Genomic DNA, 24,322 nt, shown 5'->3' with positions numbered 1-24,322 from the left:
ATCCTTTCATTTCTTTTTACACTTACAACAGAAAGAGGGCTTGACCCAATGAAGAAGTAGTACAATATTTAGTAATTAATTAAATAAATATATAAATGTATTCTTATTTCTAGACAGAATTGAAAAATGGAAGATTGTATGTTAGACTACAGAACAATTTTCAATGAAATGTTAGGGTATTTTAATGTTCATCTTGATTTAAATTTAACATAAGTACAATTTAAAAAATACGATATCTTCTTTTTGGTAAAAGCTATGTCATTTTTTTCTTTTTCAGAATTTAATCTAATACACATTATTTATTTTGTTCCCAATACTTAAAAGTTTATGGACACAACTGTTCAATAGAATATTAAAAATAGAAGAAATACCAGTCATAATTATCTCTGATATCACTTGATCCATAAGAGAGGAGATACTCAAGACTTAAATTACAAACCAATAACACTTATCTCTGTTATAAGAAAGATATTTATGAAAATTATTTTAAACAAAATTAAACATAAATTAGAAAAGATCAACCACCAGAGCTAGCAGGATTTCATTCAGGTTTCTTTACAATAGCTCACATTCGGGTTATCAAAATACCAACAGAGTTAAAAATATAGTTTTACATAGTATTCACTGATTATCAGAAAGCTTTTGATTCCATAAACCATCAACTCCTACACCCCTACAGAACATTAAGTTTCCAAAAAATGCTTCCTAAATACCTCAATTTAATAATAAAGATATGTTCATCGAAGAAGAGAAGAATAATAATGGACTAAGTCGGTTCATATTTTAAAAGCGTACACCAGGAAGATCCTTATCAACAGCTTTGTCAATACAATCTTGGAGGAAGTATTTATAAAACTGAAGATTCCAACTATATAAAATTTATTACAAAATGTCTGTTACATTCAGAATAAGCTTCATTTGAGAAAGACCATCAAGAGCATTTTAAAAATCATAAAAATTAAAGTGGTTCTTGGCAGAATGATATAAAAAACATTATAGAATATCAAATTTTTATCACTGTTGTTAATTTTTTTATAGGTGTCTAAATTTTAGTTTTCTCTTGAAAAACCGTGCTTTTTTCCTATTTTCATGTCACTGAATGACACACAAGTTTTATTTCATTTGTTTTATGTAGAAAGGACTGGAATCTAATGGTACAATAACATTTTTTCTATGATTTTTTAAAATTACAATAACACGGAAAAGTCGCCTGCCAAGTTATATGATTCTAGTAATTATTCTCCACTTTTTGCATGATGGATACCAAAATGAAAAAGTTGTAGATGACCTAACATGAGACAACATTAAAGCACTACAATAACAAAGTCTTAAAGCATTATGGCCATTTTGAAGAATAATAAAAATTGTTTGCCAGGTTCACAAGTAAACCTTCTAACGTTGTTCATTGAATTGAATATAAACTTTGTATAAATTAAATGAAACTCATATCTACATGTTTTATCTTAACTATATACACCACAGGAACTTGATAAATTATGTTATCATTACCGGGGAACTAGCTGGTTTCATTGTTTTCAGTAAAAAACAGTTACGATTAGTGGTGATTATACCTCAGATATTTTATGAGAAAGAGAGTAAAGTTTTTTCATGAAGAAACAGAAAAAATTTCAGAGCATGTTCTGCAAACAAAAGTAAAAAAAAAACATTCATACAAATACAGATCTAGAAATGCCTTGTTTCCTATTTATAACTTGCAAAAAATTTTGTTCTGATTTCTGCTTTGTTCTGATTGTTCTGGTAAAATGAAACCTTCAGTAGTAAAATTCTTCGAAATTAAATTCAGGGATAAATTTAATTTTTTTAACCTGAAAAATTTAATGAAGTAGATCTTAGAATTGTATCAGAGCCACCCAAGCTTAATTTCAGTAGACTTATTTTGAATTCTGCAGATTTAGAGTACATATAAGTGTAATAATTTATGATGAATCAAATTTGGCAATCAACATAAAATTCTAACTAATTAGATCTGGATAAATGAGTATTACTATTTTAGAACCACAACTGATTGCCTTTATGGAACAAAAGCCAGTCACAGGCTTTGATTTAATTATCAGAGTATATCAAAAACACATATTAACACAACGGTAGGTCATTAAAAGTACAAAATAATTAGTGCACATAGTAAAAGACTTAAATAAATAACTGATAACTTAAAACTAATTTTCATTTTCTAGTTAATTTGCGCTAAATTATGTAAAATTGTAAAAACATTGCAAAAAAATGTATAAATACATAGTTTCTGTCTATATTCTGAATTTGTGTATTAGGAGGTCCGGCTCTGCCTATGCTTAAGCCATTATTGTGTAGTTATAAGGCAGAAAATGAAACCCCAATGTCAGCTGCAGATAGCCTCGCTATGATATAGGGATGTCCTGGTTGTACAGATCATAGTATCCTTATCATGGAGAATTTAAAAGGATCATAGCTATAACTGCACAATTTCTATTAGGCAATAAGGACTGAAGGATAAGAAAAAGGAATGAGTGATGAAAAATAATGATTTAATCCTGTTGGAGGTTACAACACTTTTACCCAGATAGAAGCAACATATCGATTAACAACTTTGAATTGATTAACTTAAGTATATGCGTGTTTGTTACTATGAAGAGATTTTCCAACCAGTTTTTAAAGACCTGAGAAGAGATACAGGGTTTGTAATTGAATAACTTTGTCCATTCACAGAATTGTGTGGAATGAGGAAGTACCAATTATAAACCATTTAGCCACTAGAGGTTTTCTGTTCATATTAAATAAACATTAATATTATCACAGATCTAAGCATATGTAACATCAAAGTTTAGAAATTTTCTCGTGTATAATTTCTAAATTATATAATGCTACTATAATTTCTAGGTTGTGTAGCACTTCAAGCATTAATCAGAGGATTAAAAATCTCTTTTAAATAGATGTTAGTTCCTAAAACTGAAAAAAGATAAAGGTGTAAAACAAAATTATGAAAAAAACCAACTTAAAAAAAAATAAAATAATTTAAATGTTACATAATCAGCTATTTTTCTACATTCAAAGCCTTTTTTAATTTTAAAATACTGCTTGTGAAGGAATCTGGTTAACTCTTTTAAAAAACGGATGTAAAAAAAACATCCATTTCCTAAGTTTACAAAGTACAGTTTTTCTTTGTTTAATTGTAAAAAATTTACCAGATGTGTTTAAAATCTTGGATGGTGTGTATGAAATACGTCTGTGTGATAAGGTAACTCTTTACTGGCTGCATTTGTTTTTATGAAAAAGATCTCAAAATACAGTATAAATAAAGTTGAGTATTTCATGATTAAGTAAATAAATAAATAAAATAGAGAAGAGCAGATACTTTTTTAAAATTAAAAAAATAAAATTGTATCTTGCTTTTATAAAATTATGTTATAAAGATTCTTTTGTATTCAGATGATTAATTCAACACATGAACTTGAATTTTGGTACTGGAGCAGAGAAGGTAAGGAAAAAAATATTAATTGTAATTCGAACTTGAGACGTTCCGAATGAAAAAGTAAGATACTATCACTATACCACAACAGAGGTTGGCTGATTTAATGAACTGTTTTATTTTTATATTATGTCATGTAAAAACATAACGAGTTAATGAACAATGAATTAATTCACCACAAAATCTTACAAAGAAACTTGTGCATGGAATATAAAACTGGACATTTGTAGCATATAAAAAATGCTACGCCCGACTGGAATTCAGACCCAGGACCTCTGGATGAAAAGCTGAGATACTACTACTCCATCAAGGAGATATGCAAATCTCTTATTTTGAAACTTTGTTCTTTTTTTTACATTTCCTTGCTTTAAATAAAAATTTGTCTTATCACACATCTTGAAATTCAGAATTATTAGTGCCATAAATTTAAGATAAGTTCTTTTTATTTCCATAATCAGTAAAGAATTAAAGCAGCACATAAATGTAAAAATAAATAAAATAAAAAATACTCCTATTAAAAAACAAACAAACAGCCGATCAATGTGGCGAAGTGGTGGTATCTCGAGCATTTCTCCCGGAATCTCGAATCCCAGTCACGGTTGTATTTCATACACTACGAATTTCCATTTTTACTTTCTTGATTTCACAACAATAGGGCTATTCTGTAAGAAGGAAAGTGTGGCAATCGGTCGAAAGTGTGGAAAAATGGGGGTTTTTTATTCCATTTCTTGAAGTGTCATGACGGAGGAACCCCAAAAAACAAAAAAAAGGGACGGTACATTTTCGCCCGTACGTACAGTCGCCGCCAAGTAACGACCTTTCCTTTTTCCTTTTTAGCCTCCGGTAATTACCGTTCAGATAATACTTCAGAGGATTAATGAGGGTGATATGTATGAGTGTAAATGAAGTGTAGTCTTGTACAGTCTCACAGTTCGACCATTTCTGAGATGTGTGGTTATTGAAACCCAATAAAGACCAACCCGGTGGGTTAAGTAACGACCTGGAGTGACCAACGTAAAAACATGTTCCTCGTTCTTAGTAATCCCCATTATCAAATACTTTTTCTATTTTTAACAAATGAATGCAATAATTTTGAAATGAAATATAGTCACCTAATACTATACTGTAGATTGTAAAATGTAATAACGGATGACAAAATATTATCTATTACTAATTATCCAGTAATATTACGATAGATGGTTATTACTGTAACTTTGTTTACTTACTAGAAAATGAATTATCCGTTTAATTCCTCAACTAGAACGCTCTCCAAGCTTTTATCACTATCTTCAGTGTAACTGTCACTATTATCACTGCGACTGCATAAAAAGAAAATGAAAGATTCTTGGCTCCAATATTTATCTTCAGTTTTTTAATCTTTTCACAGTAAAGTTTCCAGTGTTCTTCGCTCATCTAATTTATTTTATCTTCACACAGTTTCTGCATTTCTGACATCTTAAACGTTGTGTTGTGGCTCGCAACATGTCGTTTTACCTTTGACCGTACCACCTCGATTGGATTTAAATTAAGATGGTAAGATAGAAGCCACAGAACTTGATGCCCACTTCTTTCCAGCAGTCAAATCGATATTGTTTTCTGTTACTTTTGTTCAACTTAATTAGTTCATACAATTGTAATTTAAACATTTGAGACGAAAATGGAATATGATGTTTCTGTAGCCAGTCACGTCTTGTTTCTTGCTCTATGACACTGTAAGTTTTTCAGAAAGGCTATTATGGTATGGAGCATTGTCATTAACTATTAGACTCAGGAGGAAGGTTAAGAACTAATTTTTCTTCAGCCCATTTCAAATAATTTTTGGTATTCATGCTATCACGGTAATCACCACTTTTTAATTTGGCAGTCCAAGTTAACATTTCGTTTAGAATAAAGCCCGTTTCACTTCCGGTATGAATTATTATTAAGCGTTCATCTTTATTTATTGGTAAATGAAGTCCTGCACCGTTGTCGTCAGTTCATGATTTTGCCATTGAATGAGATAATAAAACATAGGATTCATCTAGGTATACGATCATCCGGTTACATTTTCTACAATAACTGTTTGCCTGCAAATATGAAATTCATTCTGTCTAATATCATGTTTTTCAAATAACATTTTCCTTTCGTTTGCACCACTTAAAACCAATTCTTTCAAAATCTTTCTTAAACTACTTTAACTTCCTTTAAAATTAGTTTTAATTTTCAATTCTTTACAGTTTGTTAACTGTTGGCAGCTCCCCTATTATCCTATCTTTGAGCAAAATTCATTAACAGTTCGTCTAACCACACCTTTACCAAAATCATTTAATCCGGTAACTGGTTTAGAACGTTTGTTTTTCTTTTACAGGGTGATGAACGAACATTCTAGCCTTTCGGATTGAAGAAATTTTCTTTTTTCTTTTCTTAGGCTTTAAACTCGAGTCCTGGAAATATCACAGACAGCTGCAGTTCTCTCGTCACACTTCTGTACAACAGTAAAATGCTTGTCAATTTTTCATTTTCCTCCAGTTAAAAATTGTTTCTTCATTAAATCATACACGTTTCGCGCACATGTCTTCAAAGATTTTATCTTTCACAACAGACTTAAATTCAGCCACAACTGTTCTCATGTGAAGAAACTACTTTAAAAAGTTTGAACCGTAAACCACGATAAAAACTTTTTTTACGAAATATCATATCGTACATTAATTGATTATGAAACAAGATACGGTTCTTCTGACACGTGTAGTACGTGTCAGAAGAACCGTACCAAGAAGCAGAACCACAGAACTGAACTTTATATACGAAGCAAAACAGAAACAAAAATAAAATAAAATAAAAACAGTCGTTTTGTATTTGAAACATGAAGTCACTTTCTTAAAACTGTAAACACACAAAAATACATAACTTCGTAAACAACAGTTGCATCATGTTTATGTTGCTAAGAGATAACTAATCATGTGGTGTGCCAATATTTCAGAGAAGAAAAGTATACCAGTGACATGTGGGCTGATCTCCTAAGCTCGCCGTTACATAGCGGCTACTGTACATTTGTTAGCGTGTTAGAAAATTAATAACTTTTGATTGGCTTAACCGATTTTTTGAGCCGGGCCAGTACCGAAGCAGAACGGTGATCACACACAAGCACCGGATCTAAATTTCGTTCAGTTGCCCATCTCCCGCCTGCGGAAAAGGCTGCAGAGCCTCGCGATGGAAGCATGGCAGCTGGAATGAGACACCATGACTAACGGAAGATCCTTGCATAATTTTATACAGGATCTGAGGTGATAGTATACTTCGAGCTCGTTTTTAAGAACTACGGGTGCCCGGGTGCTCACCAAGCACGCTAACCAATATCTGTTTCGTTTCCTCCTGGCAGTTGATGAGTTGTGCGTTTGCGGGGAGGCTCAGTCAAATGAACACCTGATGTCTGACTGCCCTGCTCTTAGGGAGGCCAGAGACCGGGCCACCCTGGAACTTAGAGGTCAAGGGGAAAATTGGCCACTCACAAGCGGCGGGAGCCGCATTGTCGAACCGTGTGGGAATTCCTACGTGCGGTTGCTTTGTTCAACGGGCATCCGTAGTTTCCTTAAGGAAAAGACTCTTACCGCATTGCCGAATGAAGCTAACCCTGAGTATGGCTGACCACCAGCCAATTATTATGGCTCCAAGCGCTATAAAATGGTGAACAGGTACTTGCTGGCATTCAGCGACCTAGGCGTGGCAGCGAATTGCTGCCTAGATGAAATAAATTTTAATTTATGGATGTCAGATATATATTTAGTAGTCGACGGGGTGCGCCTACCCATTTTAGTAAATATATGGTAAGTGATCGGTTGAGACACGTAAGCCGGTGGTGTATGGCCCCGCGCTTAGTCCGCTCACGCTGTTAGGTAATCTCTAGAAGCTATGTTAGAATACTGGTCGCTAAACTGTTTCGAGGCTCAGTAGCCGTTTGTGGCACAGACAATCGGTCTTATGCTTTAGGGCGACCGAATGGGATGGTGGCGGGAGAAATGCCAAGCAAACCAAAAAACTGATTTTGATGAAATTTTGTTCAGAGACATGTATATAGATTTGTTGGAAAATTTTTGTGTTTAATATTTCCAGGTTTTTTTTTTTGGAAGTCAATTTTCTCAAAATTTTGCAAACATAACCTCACTTTATATTAAACTCAGTACAAGTGTACATACTTATATTACCACTTGAAAAAAAAAAATCGTCAAAATTCCCCCTTCCCCAAAAATCGAAAAAATTAATTTATTGCACATCTTTTAACCGAATATTTTTAGTCTTCCTATGCATAGTATAGTGTAAGCGATCCAAAAAATACTTTCTGGGTAATATTAGGTATGGGGGTGCCGATCAAAGTTTAAAATAATCGATCTTTGGAATTAAGAAAAAAAAGTATTGGTCTACTTAAACTTTTAATATTATTTAAAGCTTATATAATATATCTTTATTAATAATACAATACAATTTCATCATAATTCAACCATATCTCAAAAGAAATCGTGGTAACTTTTTATTGGTTGTACATTTTTCAGTGTGATTTCCATTTAATTGATCTACGTGGCGGAGTAGTAGCGTCTCGACCTTTCATCGATCCGGGAGGTCCCGGGTTCGAATCCCGGTTCCATTTCCATTTCCCACGCACAAGCTTTAAAATTACGTGGCGATATCACCAATCCAAAAAAAACCCAGTAAAGTATAAAAAAATTTCTTGGAGGATGATTTTTGAGGTGGGGAGCAGACAAATATACTTATTTTTTTGAATTTTTAAATCTTATTGGTTTATTTAAACTTATAATGATAATTTTACAGTAACACTTCATCATAAATAATCGACGCCTCAAAAATAATGAAATTTTAGGTAATTATTTTCCTGTATAATTATTTTTCCACTGTATAAGAATAAATAACCAATGCCAGGAAAGTATTACAACTTTGTTATCAGCTTTTATATTCCCATTTACAAGCTTTTTCGTAAACTTCTATGGTAAATCAATTCAGAAGAAAAAACTATTTTAAACAACTAATTGTGAAAGACATATTCTATTAAATATTGAAATAAAGTAATTAATTTTTAAACAGTATTTCAGATAATTAAATCCAAGTATATATAAATGAAATACTAATTTGGATTACTTTTATTTATTAATTTTTCAATAAGTAAGGATTAGCTATAAAAATTTAATAGTAATTCAAAAATTATATTCTAAGGAATGTCAAATAATTTAAAAAAAATCTGATGTGGACACCACATGACTTTCTTGTACGCCTATTAAATGACATATTCACAGTTTAAAAAATAAAAAGTACAAAAAATTTTATTTCACTAATAACTTGTGATATTATATCTTTTTTTTATCTAGTTATTATTTATTGTATTTTTTTACCATCAGAGGTAAGTAAATATTAATAAATGAATATATTTAAATAAAAAAATAAAAAATAAAAAAACGGAGTTGAAATCTGATTCGAACCGATGTGCCTTGTAAGATTCAAATATTCCATTAATTAAAATTTTTATTTGGCTATAACTCTGGAACCAATGAAAATAAGTACCACTTATGATATACTGTTGAAAAGCTTTCAATAAGAGATTATTACTACAATTAAAAAAAAGTCCAAAATCCTAACTTTTTTTGGATTTTGGTCTTTCTTTGGACGCTTTTGGTCCAGTCAATTGCAATCCAAAGGGGAAGTGCAGAACTAGATGTTAACAACAGTCCTAAATCCAAAATTTCAATATCCTACGGCAAATCGTTTTTGAGTTATGCGTGATACATACGTACGTACGGACAGACGTTACGCCGAAACTAAGGAAAATAGATTCAGGGATGGTCAAACTGGATATTTCTGTTGAAATCTGAAAACCGAAATTTTTCTCGATCATAATACTTCCTTTACTTCCTGAAGGAAGTACAAATGTAAATATGATTTAAAAAAAATACTTTTATTTATAGTCGCATCAATAATTCAAGTCATTAACGACAGTGAAATGTAAGTACCGGTAAATTTGTAGCCTTGAACAAACTCAGGTCAACTAGTCCTTCACCTACCGGGTTGGTCTAGTGGTGAACGCGTCTTCCCAAATCAGCTGATTTGTAAGTCGAGAGTTCCAGCGTTCAAGTCCTAATAAAGTCAGTTATTTTTATACGGATTTGAATACTAGATCGTAGATACCGGTGTTCTTTGGTGGTTGAGTTTCAATTAACCAAACATCTCAGGAATGGTCGAACTGAGACTGTACAACTACACTACTACACTTCATTTACTCATACATTCCATGCATATCATCTCTCTGTAGTATTATCTGAACGGTAATTACCGGAGGCTAAACAGTAAAAAGAAAGGAAAGGTCGACTACTCCTGAGAAGCGTAGTTAATTAAAACCCAACCACCAAAGAACACCGGTATCCACAACCTACTGCAGTATTCAAATCCGAATAAATATGAATTTTGTTTTTAACGAGGTTCTAAAAAGGCAATTATTCAAATAATTAGCTAAATTTCGTAGCATAAATATTTTTTTTAAAACGTTTTTATAAGGAATGATATTAAAAATGAAAAAAAAAATGTATGAATAGTATACCAATATTTTTCTTTATAAAAGAAAAAAACAGCATTTATAAATCCTGTTTTTTATAATAAATCTTTAAAAAATCAAAAACTTAAAATAAAAACCAATGATTTATCAACTGAGAAGCAAATCTCAACTATTATTTATTCATTAAACTGGTAGGCCTACAGCCGGCATGTGGAAAGAATATTTACCATGACGTCACTTAATATATACGACATGAATAATTCTGTCGGCATGTTTCAGATATTCCTTTGTTTAAAAATTCTGTTGCTCAATATGTACTACAAAATTGTTTGTTTATTTATTGTATTTGAGATATTAAAAATATTTTAGAAAATAATCTACATCATTTTCAGTTAATATATTAATGGAAAGTAAATTTTTATTTTTTATTATTTAAAAGAAGATTTTGAATGGTCTTAAATTAAAGATAATCTTTAAATTATAAAATAAAATTAATAAAGATATTAAATCTGTTTTTATTGAAACTTAGAAAACTGAAGTTACTATTCTTTTTTATTTTAAAGAATTGGCAATGAAAACAAAGTTCCTTTTATACGTAATGGAAAAATACCCGCATTAATACATGTCTATAACTAATAATTCTATACATCCTACGCAGTGGGGGCTCGTAGCTAAAATTAGTGGGCGTTCTGTTCCAGAAAATGTTTTTCTGGGCCTTTTCAAGGCCATGGTTAAAGTTTTCTGTAAAATAAATGAACCGAGAAAAAGTGAATCAAATAGAATAATAACTGGAAACAGGATAGTAATCTAATTCTATACTTTATCACATCCAAGAATATGGTACATGGGTTTTAAGCACATTATGCTTAAAAACCGTATTCGGTTTAACCGAATAAATAATAAAATGTCAATACAGATAATATTTTTTAGTATTATTAGATAATAAATTAATAAAATGTCCGCTTAAAAATATTATATTTCAATGGTGCATAATATAAATTTCTATGTACACATAAATAAATGCATAATTCGTTTTTAATAATCCATCGCCCTTCCAACGTGTTTTTAGATAGATTTGGTAATCAAAGAGTCCTTGTTTTTCGCCATCTTATGATCACTACTGAAAAACAACTAATCCGCTTTCATATTCCTTCAACCGACTAAAATAGAAAAGGGAACGAACAAGGAACGTTCCATACCCGGAGTAAAAAAAATCTACGTTCTACCAACACACTAGGGTAGTCACTGCGGAAGCGATAATGCTCTCCTCCCTCCCGTGCAGCTTCCTATTTACGCATACGCATAACAGCCAAACACCAAGCCGGTGGAACTGTGAAGCGCAAATATATTATATTTCAATGGTGCTTAATATAAATTTCTATGTACACAGAAATAAATGCATAATTCGTTTTTAATAATCCATCGCCCTTCCAACGTGTTTTTAGATAGATTTGGTAATCAAAGAGTCCTTGTTTTTCGCCATCTTCTGATCACTACTGAAAAACAACTAATCCGCTTTCATATTTCTTCAACCGACTAAAATAGAAAAGAGAACGAACAAGGAACGTTCCATACACACGCGGAGTAAAAAAATCTACGTTCTACCAGCACACCAGGGTAGTCACTGCGGAAGCGATAATGCTCTCCTCCCTCCCGTGCAGCTTCCTATTTACGCATGCGCATAACAGCCAAACACCAAGCCGGTGGAACTGTGAAGCGCACAGTTCTACACAAAAATTTTCGTATCTTTTTCATACATTGGGAAATGATTACTGACATTAAGCTTGGAAATTATATATTGTATAAACATAAAGAAAGAATTAAAGAAAAAAGGACTCATTATATTAAATTTTATCGATAATATCAAATGGAAATAGAGGGTGCTACATTTCCACAGTGCCTATACGCAAGTCGCTACTGATCCTACGCAATATAAGGTCTTTCAGTACAATAGAGCAACTTGGATGACACTTAATCTGTAATTATATTAATTATATTACATATAGTAGATTTCAAATACTTTTATTGGAAAGACTGACCATAGAAAAAAATTGGTGAAAAATTAAAATAAAAAAAAGAAGAAAAACAACCTTAATTCGGGGTAGTAGAGAAGATGGATAGGCGAAAATAGGGAAAGTAAGTTTAATAATTGGATATTGCCTTCCTTACAGCAAGAAACTCTTTCTTTTCTGTTTTGCCTACGGAACCACCGTAAGGTATTACTTAAGAGGATGATATGTATGAAGAATGTAAATGAAGTATAATCTTGTACAGCTCAGGCGACCATTCCTGAGCTGTGTGGTAAATTGAAACCCAACCACTAAAGAACACCGGTATCCACGATCTAGTATTCAAATCCGTACAAAAGTAACTGCCTTTACTAGGAACTCTAGACTTCGAAATCAGCTGATTTGCGGTGACGAGTTCACCAATAGACCAAACCGGTAGTGGGATCCGTACACAGCAAGTAAGTAAAAAATTAAAAAAAGAAAATCAGATAAATTTAACGCTGCCGTAAGCACATCTAAAGAATTGGGCTTTGTACTCGAAAGCCGCGTTCCGGTAAAGTTCTACAACTGTGGGCTGTTTCTGACACACGACATTCACACACAACTTAATTAAAAATATTTATCATTTTATTTAAATATAATATTTTTTTGGTTTATTAATTCAATGGTTCTAACAAAAGGACGCCCGCATACCGTATTTAATTCGTACGGGGTTGGTAGTACTAGCGGCGACAGTCGGTACTAACTAAACTAATCTAATTTCACAACTTACATAGAAGAAATTTTGCTTCTACAGTCAGCATAGTGTTGTAGCCGCGAGGCTTAACGCACCAGACACCGAGTCAACTGGGCGATCGAGTTCGAAACCAGCCAGACCTAGTTCACTTTCTTACACTTTAAATATTATTCATTTATTTAATTCTCCGCTCATCTCGGGTGATACCGCCCGAGATGGTCGGACTCGCACCACTGGATCTCCTCGTTCGGAAGAGGAAGACATGCACAGGTGAGTGGGTAAGGAGTATGCGGAGGCATCACTTGTCTGGTAGCAGGTGGCAGAAGAAACGGGATCATTGATGAAATCCAGATGGACCTACACACTGATCCCTGACCTTCATAGATGACTGTACTGAAAACATGGGAACTGGGGTACATGTTGCTGCAGTTCCTTACCGATCAGGGTGTTTCAAAGTAACTTATTCACATGGACGTTGAATCCCTCTGCAGAATGTGATTATTATGGGGAGGAGGTTACTGTTCCATAATTTACGGTGAGTTCTTGAAGCAGAGGGAAATATGTTGGAGAGAATTTGGAATGCTTACTTCACAGAACATCAATGGGACTATGCTACAGAACGATTGTATAGCATGCAATTTCCATGATGTTGGTTAAGATCATCCAGATAAAGAAGAAGGAGGAATTCTAGGGGCGAATAATTCTCTATGAGTCTGCCTTGGGGCTATATTAAGCAGGTCTGGTCCCAAGGTAGAAATTAAAAAAAAACCAGAGCACCCTGATGGATTTGAGTTGTGTGGAAAGAGGACTCATAGCACATGGATTCCTGTGATAATAAGTTGGGCATGGACCCATGTTGTAGAGAAAGAGGGGTTTTAGAGGATAAAGCTGTAAAGGTGAGTCACACACTACCATGGGATTCAGGACCACATGATGCCTATGAAAGGTTTCTCAGAAAAAAATCATAGTGGATAGTCTGCAGACAATCTGAAATGGAGGTTTAAATGGTTTATACTTTTTAAACTTATTTTATGCTTTCTACTGAAATTCCCTATAACAACATTTTTTAAAAACTTATTTTAAAAATACTCCTGCTGTGTTCATTAGCTAAAATTAGCAATCAGTTCATATTGTTTTCTATTATTTATTTTTATTAACTTTCAATATATATTTTTTTTAACGAGAAAAGGAACCATCAATAAAAAAAAAAAAATTAAAAAGTAATCTGTATAAAAATTATTTTAAACTTTACGTACTTTTATTCATAACACCTCTGAAATTTTTTATTAAAATTCATTTAACCTGAATAAATCACAGAAAAAACTTTGCAAAAAAGAAACCGATGTTTGAAATTTCAAAAAAGGTCTCTATCAAAGTTATATACAATTCTATTTGGTTTAATCTTTATCGCTTGATTACTTTATTTTTTTTACAACAATATATTACTGAATGTATAAATTATATATTATTACCTTAATAAATTAATTAATTTTTAAGATTTATTTAATTTTTAATTTTACCAACGGATAAATATAGTTCAAGTAAAGAAATAGCAGACACTTCTAAGATTTCAATTGTATAAATTGTTTTGTTTTCTTCTTAAAAAATTTAATTCTACAAGTTTCAGAAAACAAGTTGTTGTTCATGCATAGTCCTGTATAAACAGTTGAACAAACACTAATCCAGATAATGGGCACAAATTGAAATAAACAACGCTATTGGAGGATATACTTTTATTTCAGTCACTGCTATTGCAGAATATACTTGTAATTATTTTCTTAGAATCAATTTTTTTTCCAGTTTATTTATGAAAGTACTCAAAACAGTTTATAAAAAAGGAGAATCAGTAGTCGATTAGGGCTCCGCCACCTGGACCACCACTATGTTCATTATCCTTGTGCTTGCAAGAATATTCCCACAAATATGAGTTTAATGAATAAAATGTGTCCAGAGGGCACAGCCGTCTGAACTTTCTATCTTTTTTTAACTGATGCACATTTCATACTTATGTCCGTTTCTTTTTAAGAAACTTTGTATTTTTGAATAATTACTAACTATTTGTAATTAAAAAAAAATAAAATAAGCTTGGTGTTGAGGAATTAATTAGTTAGTACATGATGTCACTTCTTAATACCGTTCTGCACATATTTACAAAGATAAATAAATGTCTTTCCTTTGTAACACAAACATATATCTGATTGATGAATTACAATAAAAATTACACTGCAAACATTATAAAGACTGTATTCTTGTTTTCTTGACCAGAAGATATCACAGAAACATGTGTATATATATAAATATAAAAGTTGGCAAAGTATTGCATGACTTTCTCGGCTATCTTGGTCATCTCATGATTACCAAAATAAGGTTTAAGCAACAGAATTCCCAAATTTTGAATAAAAACATTTTTTATTTTATGGGCTTTCTTATTATGTAAGTAAAATTTATTTTTACAAGTCATCCCAAACAAAAAAAAAACAAATTAATTTAAAAGAGAATTGTTTAAAAATACTGAAAAAAATAATAAGTATAACTTTTATGAAAGTAATGAAAAAAAATAATTCTCATTTTGGGTCCGACATAAATTTAATATAGGTGCCAAAGCTACTTTAATTTTAATTATCCTTAAAATGAATAAAATACAAAAAAAATTTAATAATAAAAATTAAAAGAGTTGAGAACAAAAAAAACACAGGTTATTTTTGGAGCTAGGAAACAAATTTTAAGAAAAAGTTTTCTAAAAATATTCATGTATATATTAAACTAACAAATTTGCTTAAGTAAAGTTTTCTCTAAATCTAATGCCACCTCCAATAAAGGCTAAAAAAAAAGAACATTTTCAAAAAGCTTTTCTTCCTATAAGGTATGGCGCCAATCATTTTAAAATAATTGTAAATATTTCTTGATAGCTCTATTATGAAGTATAAACATTTAAAAAATTAAAAAAAAAAAAAATTTAAACTACACAAGGAAAAAACAAAAAAATATATACATTTCAATTTTTAGAGGTAGAGGAATTGTTTTTTTGAAAATTTTTTTAGATTTATGCATTGTAACAAATTTATCTTAATAAAGTTTTTTCTAAATGCCTCTGAAGAGAATTGAAATTTATTTTTTCGTGCTGCCCTCCTATCCCCTTAACAAATTAAAAAAAAAATAAAATAGTAAGATGAATGCCCCATGTATAGAAATATTCGTGCCAAATTTGAAGAAAATTGGTTTAATAACTTGAGATATAATGCCAAAAGCAGTGCGGCACAATATGTATATATGCACATACATAGATGTGTTTTTTCTCTGGATGAACTAGTTGGATCCTAAAACATAAAGATTTTCAAAATACCTGATAACCCATTTTTGATATATGATCTCCATACTTCCCTTTTAATATAGTTATTCTAGTTATATTTGCTGAGAAAGTAATGTGTTTATGTATATGTTGCCGGGAGATGATAAAAACGGAGATTTGATCAAATCCCTAATTATAGTAGTTGATCAATTCACGGAAGATGTTAAAATTGCAACTCTGCAATTGTGATTTCCCTAAAGAAAGTAAGTGATTTGATCAAATCCCTTAACTGTTTTAGTGAAAAGATAAAATAAACAAGTCAGGACTCAAACTCAAACAACATCAAATAATGAAGGATAGAAGTGTCACGACTTATTTATTTTGTATACCACGCAATATTAAATGTAAAGTAGGTAGTACAACAATAGTCATTGAAACACAAATTATTTATTCAAAACAAATTAAAAAAACGATGAAAAAACTTATAACTTAATTACTTAACTTAATAAGTTAAGTTCAATAACTATTGTTGCATTACCTACTCTACATTTAATAATGCATGGTTAACTAAATAAATACTTTTAATATCTAAACAATATTATTTCATCTTTTCACTAAACAGTTAAAGGATTTGATCAAATTTCTTTAGGGAAATCACCCCGCAGAGCTGTAATTTTAATATTTTCCGAGAAGTGATCATCTAGCTTACGGATTTGATCAAATCTCTGTTTTCATCATTTCCCTGTGACATATATATTTATTTTAAACTGTATGATATATCCACACCTTGAAATCCTCTTTTCAAGATCATTAATTTGACATAAAACTTATAAGTTGAACGTTATATATAAGGTTTAAATACTTTTGGTTTTTCTGTTTCAGAAAAGTTAACTTTTTTTTTTCAATTATCAAATACTAAATGTCACTTATTCAGCTGAAATTGTTTTCTTAAGATTCACGAAAAAAAAAAAATAGTATTTCATGAAATGGGTAATAGTTTGGGTCACAGTGCCCATAAATATTTACATTGTCAGATGTTTAACCTTTTTCACAGAAAGTATGAAAAAAATAAAAATAAATAAACTGATTGTTTGAATTTTTAAGCCACATTGAAAGGTAACAATGAATAACTAATAAAATTAAGGTACATCCATTATAAAATAAATTGAGTTATTTAGAATTCATGAAATCATGAATATCAAATGAAAGGTCAGTATATGATATAATCTGATCTATTCCCGAAAGGAAGAAGTTGGTTTTGTTTAATTAAAGGATCAGGTGAAAACAATCATGTCACTTAATTTGGTTGTGATGATACTAAAATAATGAATCACAGGTTTATATTTTAGTATTAGAAAGTGTAATATATTTTCATAATGTCTTCTTAATAATTTTCCTCTCAGTAATATGTAAGAAAAAGAAATAGTTGATAAAATTGATAATTTTTTTAATTCTTTCATCAGTGAAAAAAAAAAAAAACAAAAACGTAAAGGAATTTAAAAATAAATAAAATTGTCTTCAGGAATACACACTAAAAAAATTTAAAAAACTTTATAAAATTTAAATTTAATGTTTCACTTCAAATTTTAAAATAAATTAAATTTTACTTTTTCTCTTTAAGATTTGCTGTCAAAAAAAGTCTACTTACTTAATTTTGGTAAAGAAGTCAAAAATAAAAATTTTATAAAAAAAATGAAAAAAATTGTCGACCCTGTGGTGAAGTGGTAGGGCTTTCATCCAGAGGTCTCGAATTTGAATGATATGTAATTTTTCATGTGCCACAATTTCCATTTGGGCTAACAACCATAGCAGTTGAGCACATAATCTCAAAAAAAAAAAAAAAAATATTAAAAGTAATATTTATTTATATTTATAACAAACTTTTTTAAGTTGATTTTATTTTGCATTTTTTATAATTATTTTTAAAAAATAATAAAGTTATGATTCTTTAGCCAGGGAATGTATTTTGTGCGTACTATTAATCCTCCTCCAATTAAACAATGTTAAGAAATATAATTATAACTTATTATATAATAATATAATAATATAGTCATAATTATATAATTATAAGAGGAACTTCATAAAAAAAAAAAACTTAGTCCAATTGGTGATAAATAAGATTTGATTATAAATTTAAAAATAAAAACTTTGATTGAATTAAGAATCTGCTCCTTTCTGAAAATGTTTAAAAATTTTTAATGTAAAAAAAAAAAAACTTGAATGAAAACCGTTCATTTGAATTGATTTTACAACTTATTTATGTTACAGCAATAATGAAATAAATATATCAGTTACATTTCTAAAGGTTTTCTTTCAATTAAAAAAAAAAAAAAAAAGAAAAGAAAAAAAAGTAAATTAGATAAATCGTGTTAAAGAAAACTTTTGACAGCCAATACACAGTCAACTATAATGGATGTTTCATTTATCTACTTTTAAGCATTGCATATTTAACATCAGTTCATGCTATTAGCCTGTTGGTACTATACGTCAACACAACTAACAGTGCAGAGATAAACTGAAATGGATTATATTATGGAAATTTTTAACAACAAATCATCAATCCAGATTAAAAATGCAAATTATAATTGATCCGAGTGAAATCAAACTCGGTAACTCTATAAGCTTTTGTCACAGAAACTTTTGTAATATCAATCAATTAAGGAACAAAGATATTTTAGATAAAAAAAAGAAAAAACTTTTTATTCATTAAAAATGTACAAAGATTTCATTATATAAAAAGAGAAGAACCCCTTTAAAATGAATTGTCAGTCTTAATGTGAATTTCTTCTGTTGTTAAAGACTGAAAGTATATAGTAATCAAATTCTCTTCCGATTTATTTTCTGTCATTGTTATTTTTCTTTTAAATCTAATATATAGGTAATTGAAAATGATGGAAGAGTAGAACTTCCTTATTATTATTATTATTATTATTATTGAAATGATTTAATAAGCATAATAAAATAATAAATAGAAAGTTACATTTTTAATTAAAAAAAAGGGTTATTCTTTAGTGATGCAAAAACTAGCTTACATGAAAAAAAAAAGTAGTCTTTTCTACTAACATCACAGATAGATCAACCAATCTAGACTAATCAGTAAATAATTTCAATAAACTTTGATTAGACACAATTATTCCTTTACTCATTCCTCTCATTTCCTTATCTTTCTTTCTCTCCTTCTTCTTTCGATCAGGGCCATGGGATAAGGTTACCATTAATCCATATCCCTATGAGATAAGTACTTTTTACCTAGATGGGAGAAACATACTATAGATAACGATTTTGCATTATCTAATTTAAATATATAAATTTAACTTACCTGTTGATAATCACCAAATTTTGTTTGATAATCAAACACGTATAAAAATGTATTTTTTTTAGATGTGGCATGTAAATCTGCAACGTGAATTACTGGTGCCACAACTGTTGCATCACTTAGTGCTTCCAATGTTTCATCTCTGATATTAACAGGATGTTGAACAGGTCGTTCCCAGTCTGTATACTCATTAACTATTGTTGCTAATATTTCTGATAAATGATATCTGAAAAAAAAAGTCGAATTCTACATTAATTATTATTATATCATTTTAAGAATAATAACATTTATTCCCAGTTAAAACCGAGAATGAGTTACTAAATTTAATGTATAATATTGGGGGTGTAGGTAAGTTAAGTTCCAAATTAACTGGGTCATGATAAATTAGAAAGTAGAATCTTCTAAAAAAAAGAATTTTATAAGGACTACCGTACATCTTTGCAAATACAACATGCTAGATCTCTACCACCACGATGTAGTAGAATTTAGTGGAGATAGTATTACTACCAATAACCTTATTTCCATATTCTTCATCTGGAAGTCGGTATTTTGAGATCTGATTGAACTCAGTATTTAATGGCATTGCACTAATGTTCCTGACCATCATTTTGTTGAATTGGTTCTAATTAAAAACACATCCCAGTCTGTTGATTCATGGATGTAAAAAGCTACAAGTATTCTCATTATGCAAATAAGGGATGTCACTGTTATGGCATCCCTTTGATCCCTGAACCAAATCTGTGGAAACATGTGGTAATGTATGGATATGTACGAGTATTTTAGTTCGAGTTATGAGTTCTAGCTTTATACAGAGTATTCGGGAAAGTTACTGTGTGCTGGATTTGCGGAAGTGTAATAACAAAACTTTCTTAATTATTACTTTAAATATTTATTTCATTATTTTATAGAAATGGATATTACAATAACTGGAGTAGTTTATAAAAGCTGTTAAAAATGATCTCCTCCAACATCAATATAACACTGCACACATTTCAATTAGTGTTCAAACAATAATTAGCTGATGTTCTGGAATGTCTCATATGTGTGGTTATTGTGGTTTTTAATTTATCAATCATGCATTGTCCATTGCAGTACACTGTTTGTTTCACTGCCTCCATAGAAAGTAATGTGGGGGAGTCAGATTGGGCGATCATGCAGGCCACAAACCCCTCGAAAAGATTCATTTACCAAAGACATTTTGTAAAAAAGTCATTGACCTGTTAGGTGTGTGCACTGTGGTGCCATCTTGTTGGAACCAGATGTGATTGATTTCCACTTCTGTAAACTGACTATTGAAGTTTGTTAAAACAGCACAATAACGATTTCTATTAACTCTGTATTTTCAATTAAGATTAGACCTGCATTGCGCGTTTTACTCACACTGACCCAGACTCCAATTTGTGCTTCATGTAAAGATTGATTGTGTAATTCATGGGGATTAATTATCGACCACAATATATTTTGTGAATTAATGTATTCTCTCAGATGAAACCACGCTTTATCTGTAAAAAACATAATGTTGAGGATACATACAGAATTTTGGTCAATAAAATTTTTAAACCATTGACAACAGTTTAGTTTTTTGGCATGATCTGTGGGTTTCAGTTCTTGAACACACATTATTTTATACAGAAAAAGTTTCAGTTCTTTTCTTAGAGCTTTGCGTGCAGTAGAAAGTCCAATATCTAGCAGCTGTGCTGTGCTAACTTATGCATTGACTTTGATGGACTTTTGGCCATAGCATCTGAAATATGAAAGCAGCTTCTGTTCAATTAGTTTAGGTTGTCATTCACCTAAGAGGAAATATGTTCCTCTTTCCAGGGGGAGTCGCATGTGCTCATGATAGAAGAAAAGTAAGGTATAAAAAGGAAATTAATTTACTCACAATAGAAATGTTTTATTGGGGTTGTATATTATTTAAAATATTTTTCTATTTGATTTCTTCTTCAGTAAAATATTTTTTTTTTGTCTTCAGTCATTTGACTGGTTTGATGCAGCTCTCCAAGATTCCCTATCTAGTGCTAATTGTTTCATTTCAGTATACCCTCTACATCCTACATCCCTAACAATATTAGTAAAATATTTATAACTGTTATTTTTTGAAAAAATTATAATTGATTTGACCTTTTACTGTAATAAAATTGTTTTAAAATAATTTTAATAAAAAAAAAATCAGGTCAGATATTAATATTCTACACTTTAAAAAATTAACTAAACAAGTGTGATAAAAATTTTAATTTTCCTAATAGAATTATTGGAAACTCATAGGAAAGAACTACTGCAGATGAAGAAAAACCTTTTTTCTACAACTGTACGTGTAGGTAGTAAAAGATTACGACTTCTGCAGTACCAGACTGCTATCATGTCTTATTTCTATCAAGTCTTCTGGAATCAAATGAATTAAATATGAACACAACAACTCTAATTGAATAAACTTTTACATTCTTGTGTTAAGTTACAGTATAAAAATATAACGGCTTTTTCACTTACTGTAATTAATTATTTCATTTTAATTTAACGATTTTTGTATTATATTAATTAAAATTTTATTTCTTTGTAGTATAAAATTTATTTTATTCTTTAAATATACTGCCTATATATTATCATAAAATTTTAAAATAATATTGTACCTTTATTTACGCAGAGTTTAAGGTAACGTTAACAAAATAATTTTAGAATTTTAATAAAAAAAAAAAAGAGTTTATTAAACAATTTTTATAATGAATGTAATGTGCAATAACCGTAACGTCGAAGGCTAACTGAATAAATCAACAGTAAATCCTAAACACAGCACAGCTACTTTGAAGCATGACAAGATTATTAGATGTAAAAGTTTCCAATTATCTTTTTTAGTAAGCTGGTATACATCAGTAATACCAAAATGATAGCAATATTCAACTCTGCAAGTAATAAATTTTGGTCTATGCCCGTAGGAAGGGAGATTGTATACTGAACTTTATTACTGTCATAGAAAATTACTCTGACAATTCCACTTGTACTTTAAGAGCTTTGTATATAAGTCATAAGACAGCCTGCAACAGTTAATGTAAAGCAATGTAAAGTACCTCTTTGTGTTTCATAACAATTTCACAATAAGGGAAGTAATATTTTGTGTACTTTACAAATAACCACGATTCTTTTATTTATCTTTTATTAAAAATATGGAACATATTACTTTAATGGAAACATTATGTAAAATTGAAATATTTTCAAATATTCACGGTATCAGTTTTATATTGTTTTATTTTTTTATATCTTCAATTAATATATATTATACTAGTGATGGGCAGTATAATATTTATTTATTCATTCTTACAGCAACAATAGGTTGATGCAAAACAATTATTCATGAATAATAATGAAAAACTTTTTTACTCTATGAAAAATTCCTTGCCTAATTAGAATTTGAACCTGGAATTTCTGGATGAAAGATAAAGATTCAACAACTATGCCACAGAGATCACTGGAGGTATATTGATATTTACTGATGAAAGTAAACATGTTTATCTATTTATAAAATTGTCATGTACTAATACAACAAAACTAGCATTCTCATTCCATAATATAGAAATTAGCATCAGAGATATATTTTTGTTATACATACAACAAAATGATAGTAATAATATGAAAAAGATGTAAAATGGAAAAATGCTTAAACAAATTATTCTATATTAGTGACTGAAAGTCTCAACTTAATGCTGAATACTCTTTGAAGATAGCTTTAACTGATGTAGCATATGGTAACAATAGCAAGTCAGCAGTTATTGTTTATGAATACAAACATTTCCAACCTGTTATCAGGGTAACAGCTGATGTTAAAAATATAACATCGAGATTGCTTTAAAATGAGTTTTCAGACTGACGCTAAATGTGATACATATAAATAAGTAGGTGACGATTAAATACTAACAGATTATAAAATTTATTTAGAAATCTCTACACTACAAAAAATAAGTGCATGATTACTAATTTCATTATTATAATCTTGGATATGCTACACATATATATTTTGATAAGAATGATGAAAACTTAGAATAAAATGGATAAGACATTGGAATGATAAAACGCCAAGAAAATCATTTAACAAAGTTAGCTAGTGTAAGTCATTTTTATAAACAGTAGCCATCTCTGTTCTATCTGAACGATCGTTCCTTGAAACATAAATCAAATAAGTAGATCTATATTTTTGATTTATAACTATTACTCGAAGCAAAATATAAGATAGCATGCCAATAAAATAAGTATAAAAATTTATCATACAATTGTACTATGTACAGTCTACTATGATTCAATCGGTATGATACAGTCTTCCTTTTATTTTGGAACTTTATTTTGTACTCTTTCCTAGTTTATTGTATATGTTAATGTAACTATTTTCTATTAAATGGTAAATAAATAAATGTAAGTCTTATGTTATTGTGAAGTGCTTTTCTAAAAGTTTATTCTATTTGACCAATGTACAATTTCAAAACATTTATCTTTATACACTATTTTAGCTTGTTTGTTTAATGTATTAGGTGAATTTGATGATTTGCTTTACTTTGTTTTAAGATGCAATAATCAATATATGAGGTCTGTAAATAAAGTAACGAGACTAGTTTTTTTGGCAACCAAAGTAACAACACTGTAAAGTTACTAGTAAACATACGGTTATATGAACAGCTGATTTATATTAGGTATTAATATTTTTGGTCTATTGTTGCCATGTGAGATGTAAATAAACTTTTTGTAAAATGAGTTTCTGTTGTGCGTTACAAAAATGAGTGATACTAATTATGAGTAACGTTGTGCAATCAAGTTTCATGTTAGACTTGGTAAGAATTCTACTGAACTTTTTCAGATTTGAAAAGGGCAGCATATGGAGATGATGCTCTGTCATGAACCTAAGTTTTTAGGTGGTTTAAAGAATTTAAAGCATCAAACTCACCATTTCCCGAAAAAGGAAAAATCAGCAAATCAAAAATCAATACCATGCTA

General features: G+C 30.1%; 1 protein-coding gene across 1 annotated transcript in view; it reads right to left on the bottom strand.

Moving 5' to 3' along the window:
- Nucleotides 1-24,322, bottom strand: part of LOC142332959 (neuroligin-3-like) — a 290,961-nt gene that overhangs the window by 75,329 nt on the left and 191,310 nt on the right. The window contains exon 5 of the mRNA XM_075379678.1: nt 19,349-19,571. Coding sequence (XP_075235793.1) covers nt 19,349-19,571 — 223 coding nt within the window. The remainder of the gene's footprint in view (nt 1-19,348; nt 19,572-24,322) is intronic.

The sequence above is a fragment of the Lycorma delicatula genome, chromosome 12, assembly GCF_047948215.1.
Source record: "Lycorma delicatula isolate Av1 chromosome 12, ASM4794821v1, whole genome shotgun sequence".
In the NCBI taxonomy this organism is placed as follows: domain Eukaryota; kingdom Metazoa; phylum Arthropoda; class Insecta; order Hemiptera; family Fulgoridae; genus Lycorma; species Lycorma delicatula.
Note: the sequence above shows the minus strand (reverse complement) of the source record. Positions and strands in the feature narration are given on the sequence as shown.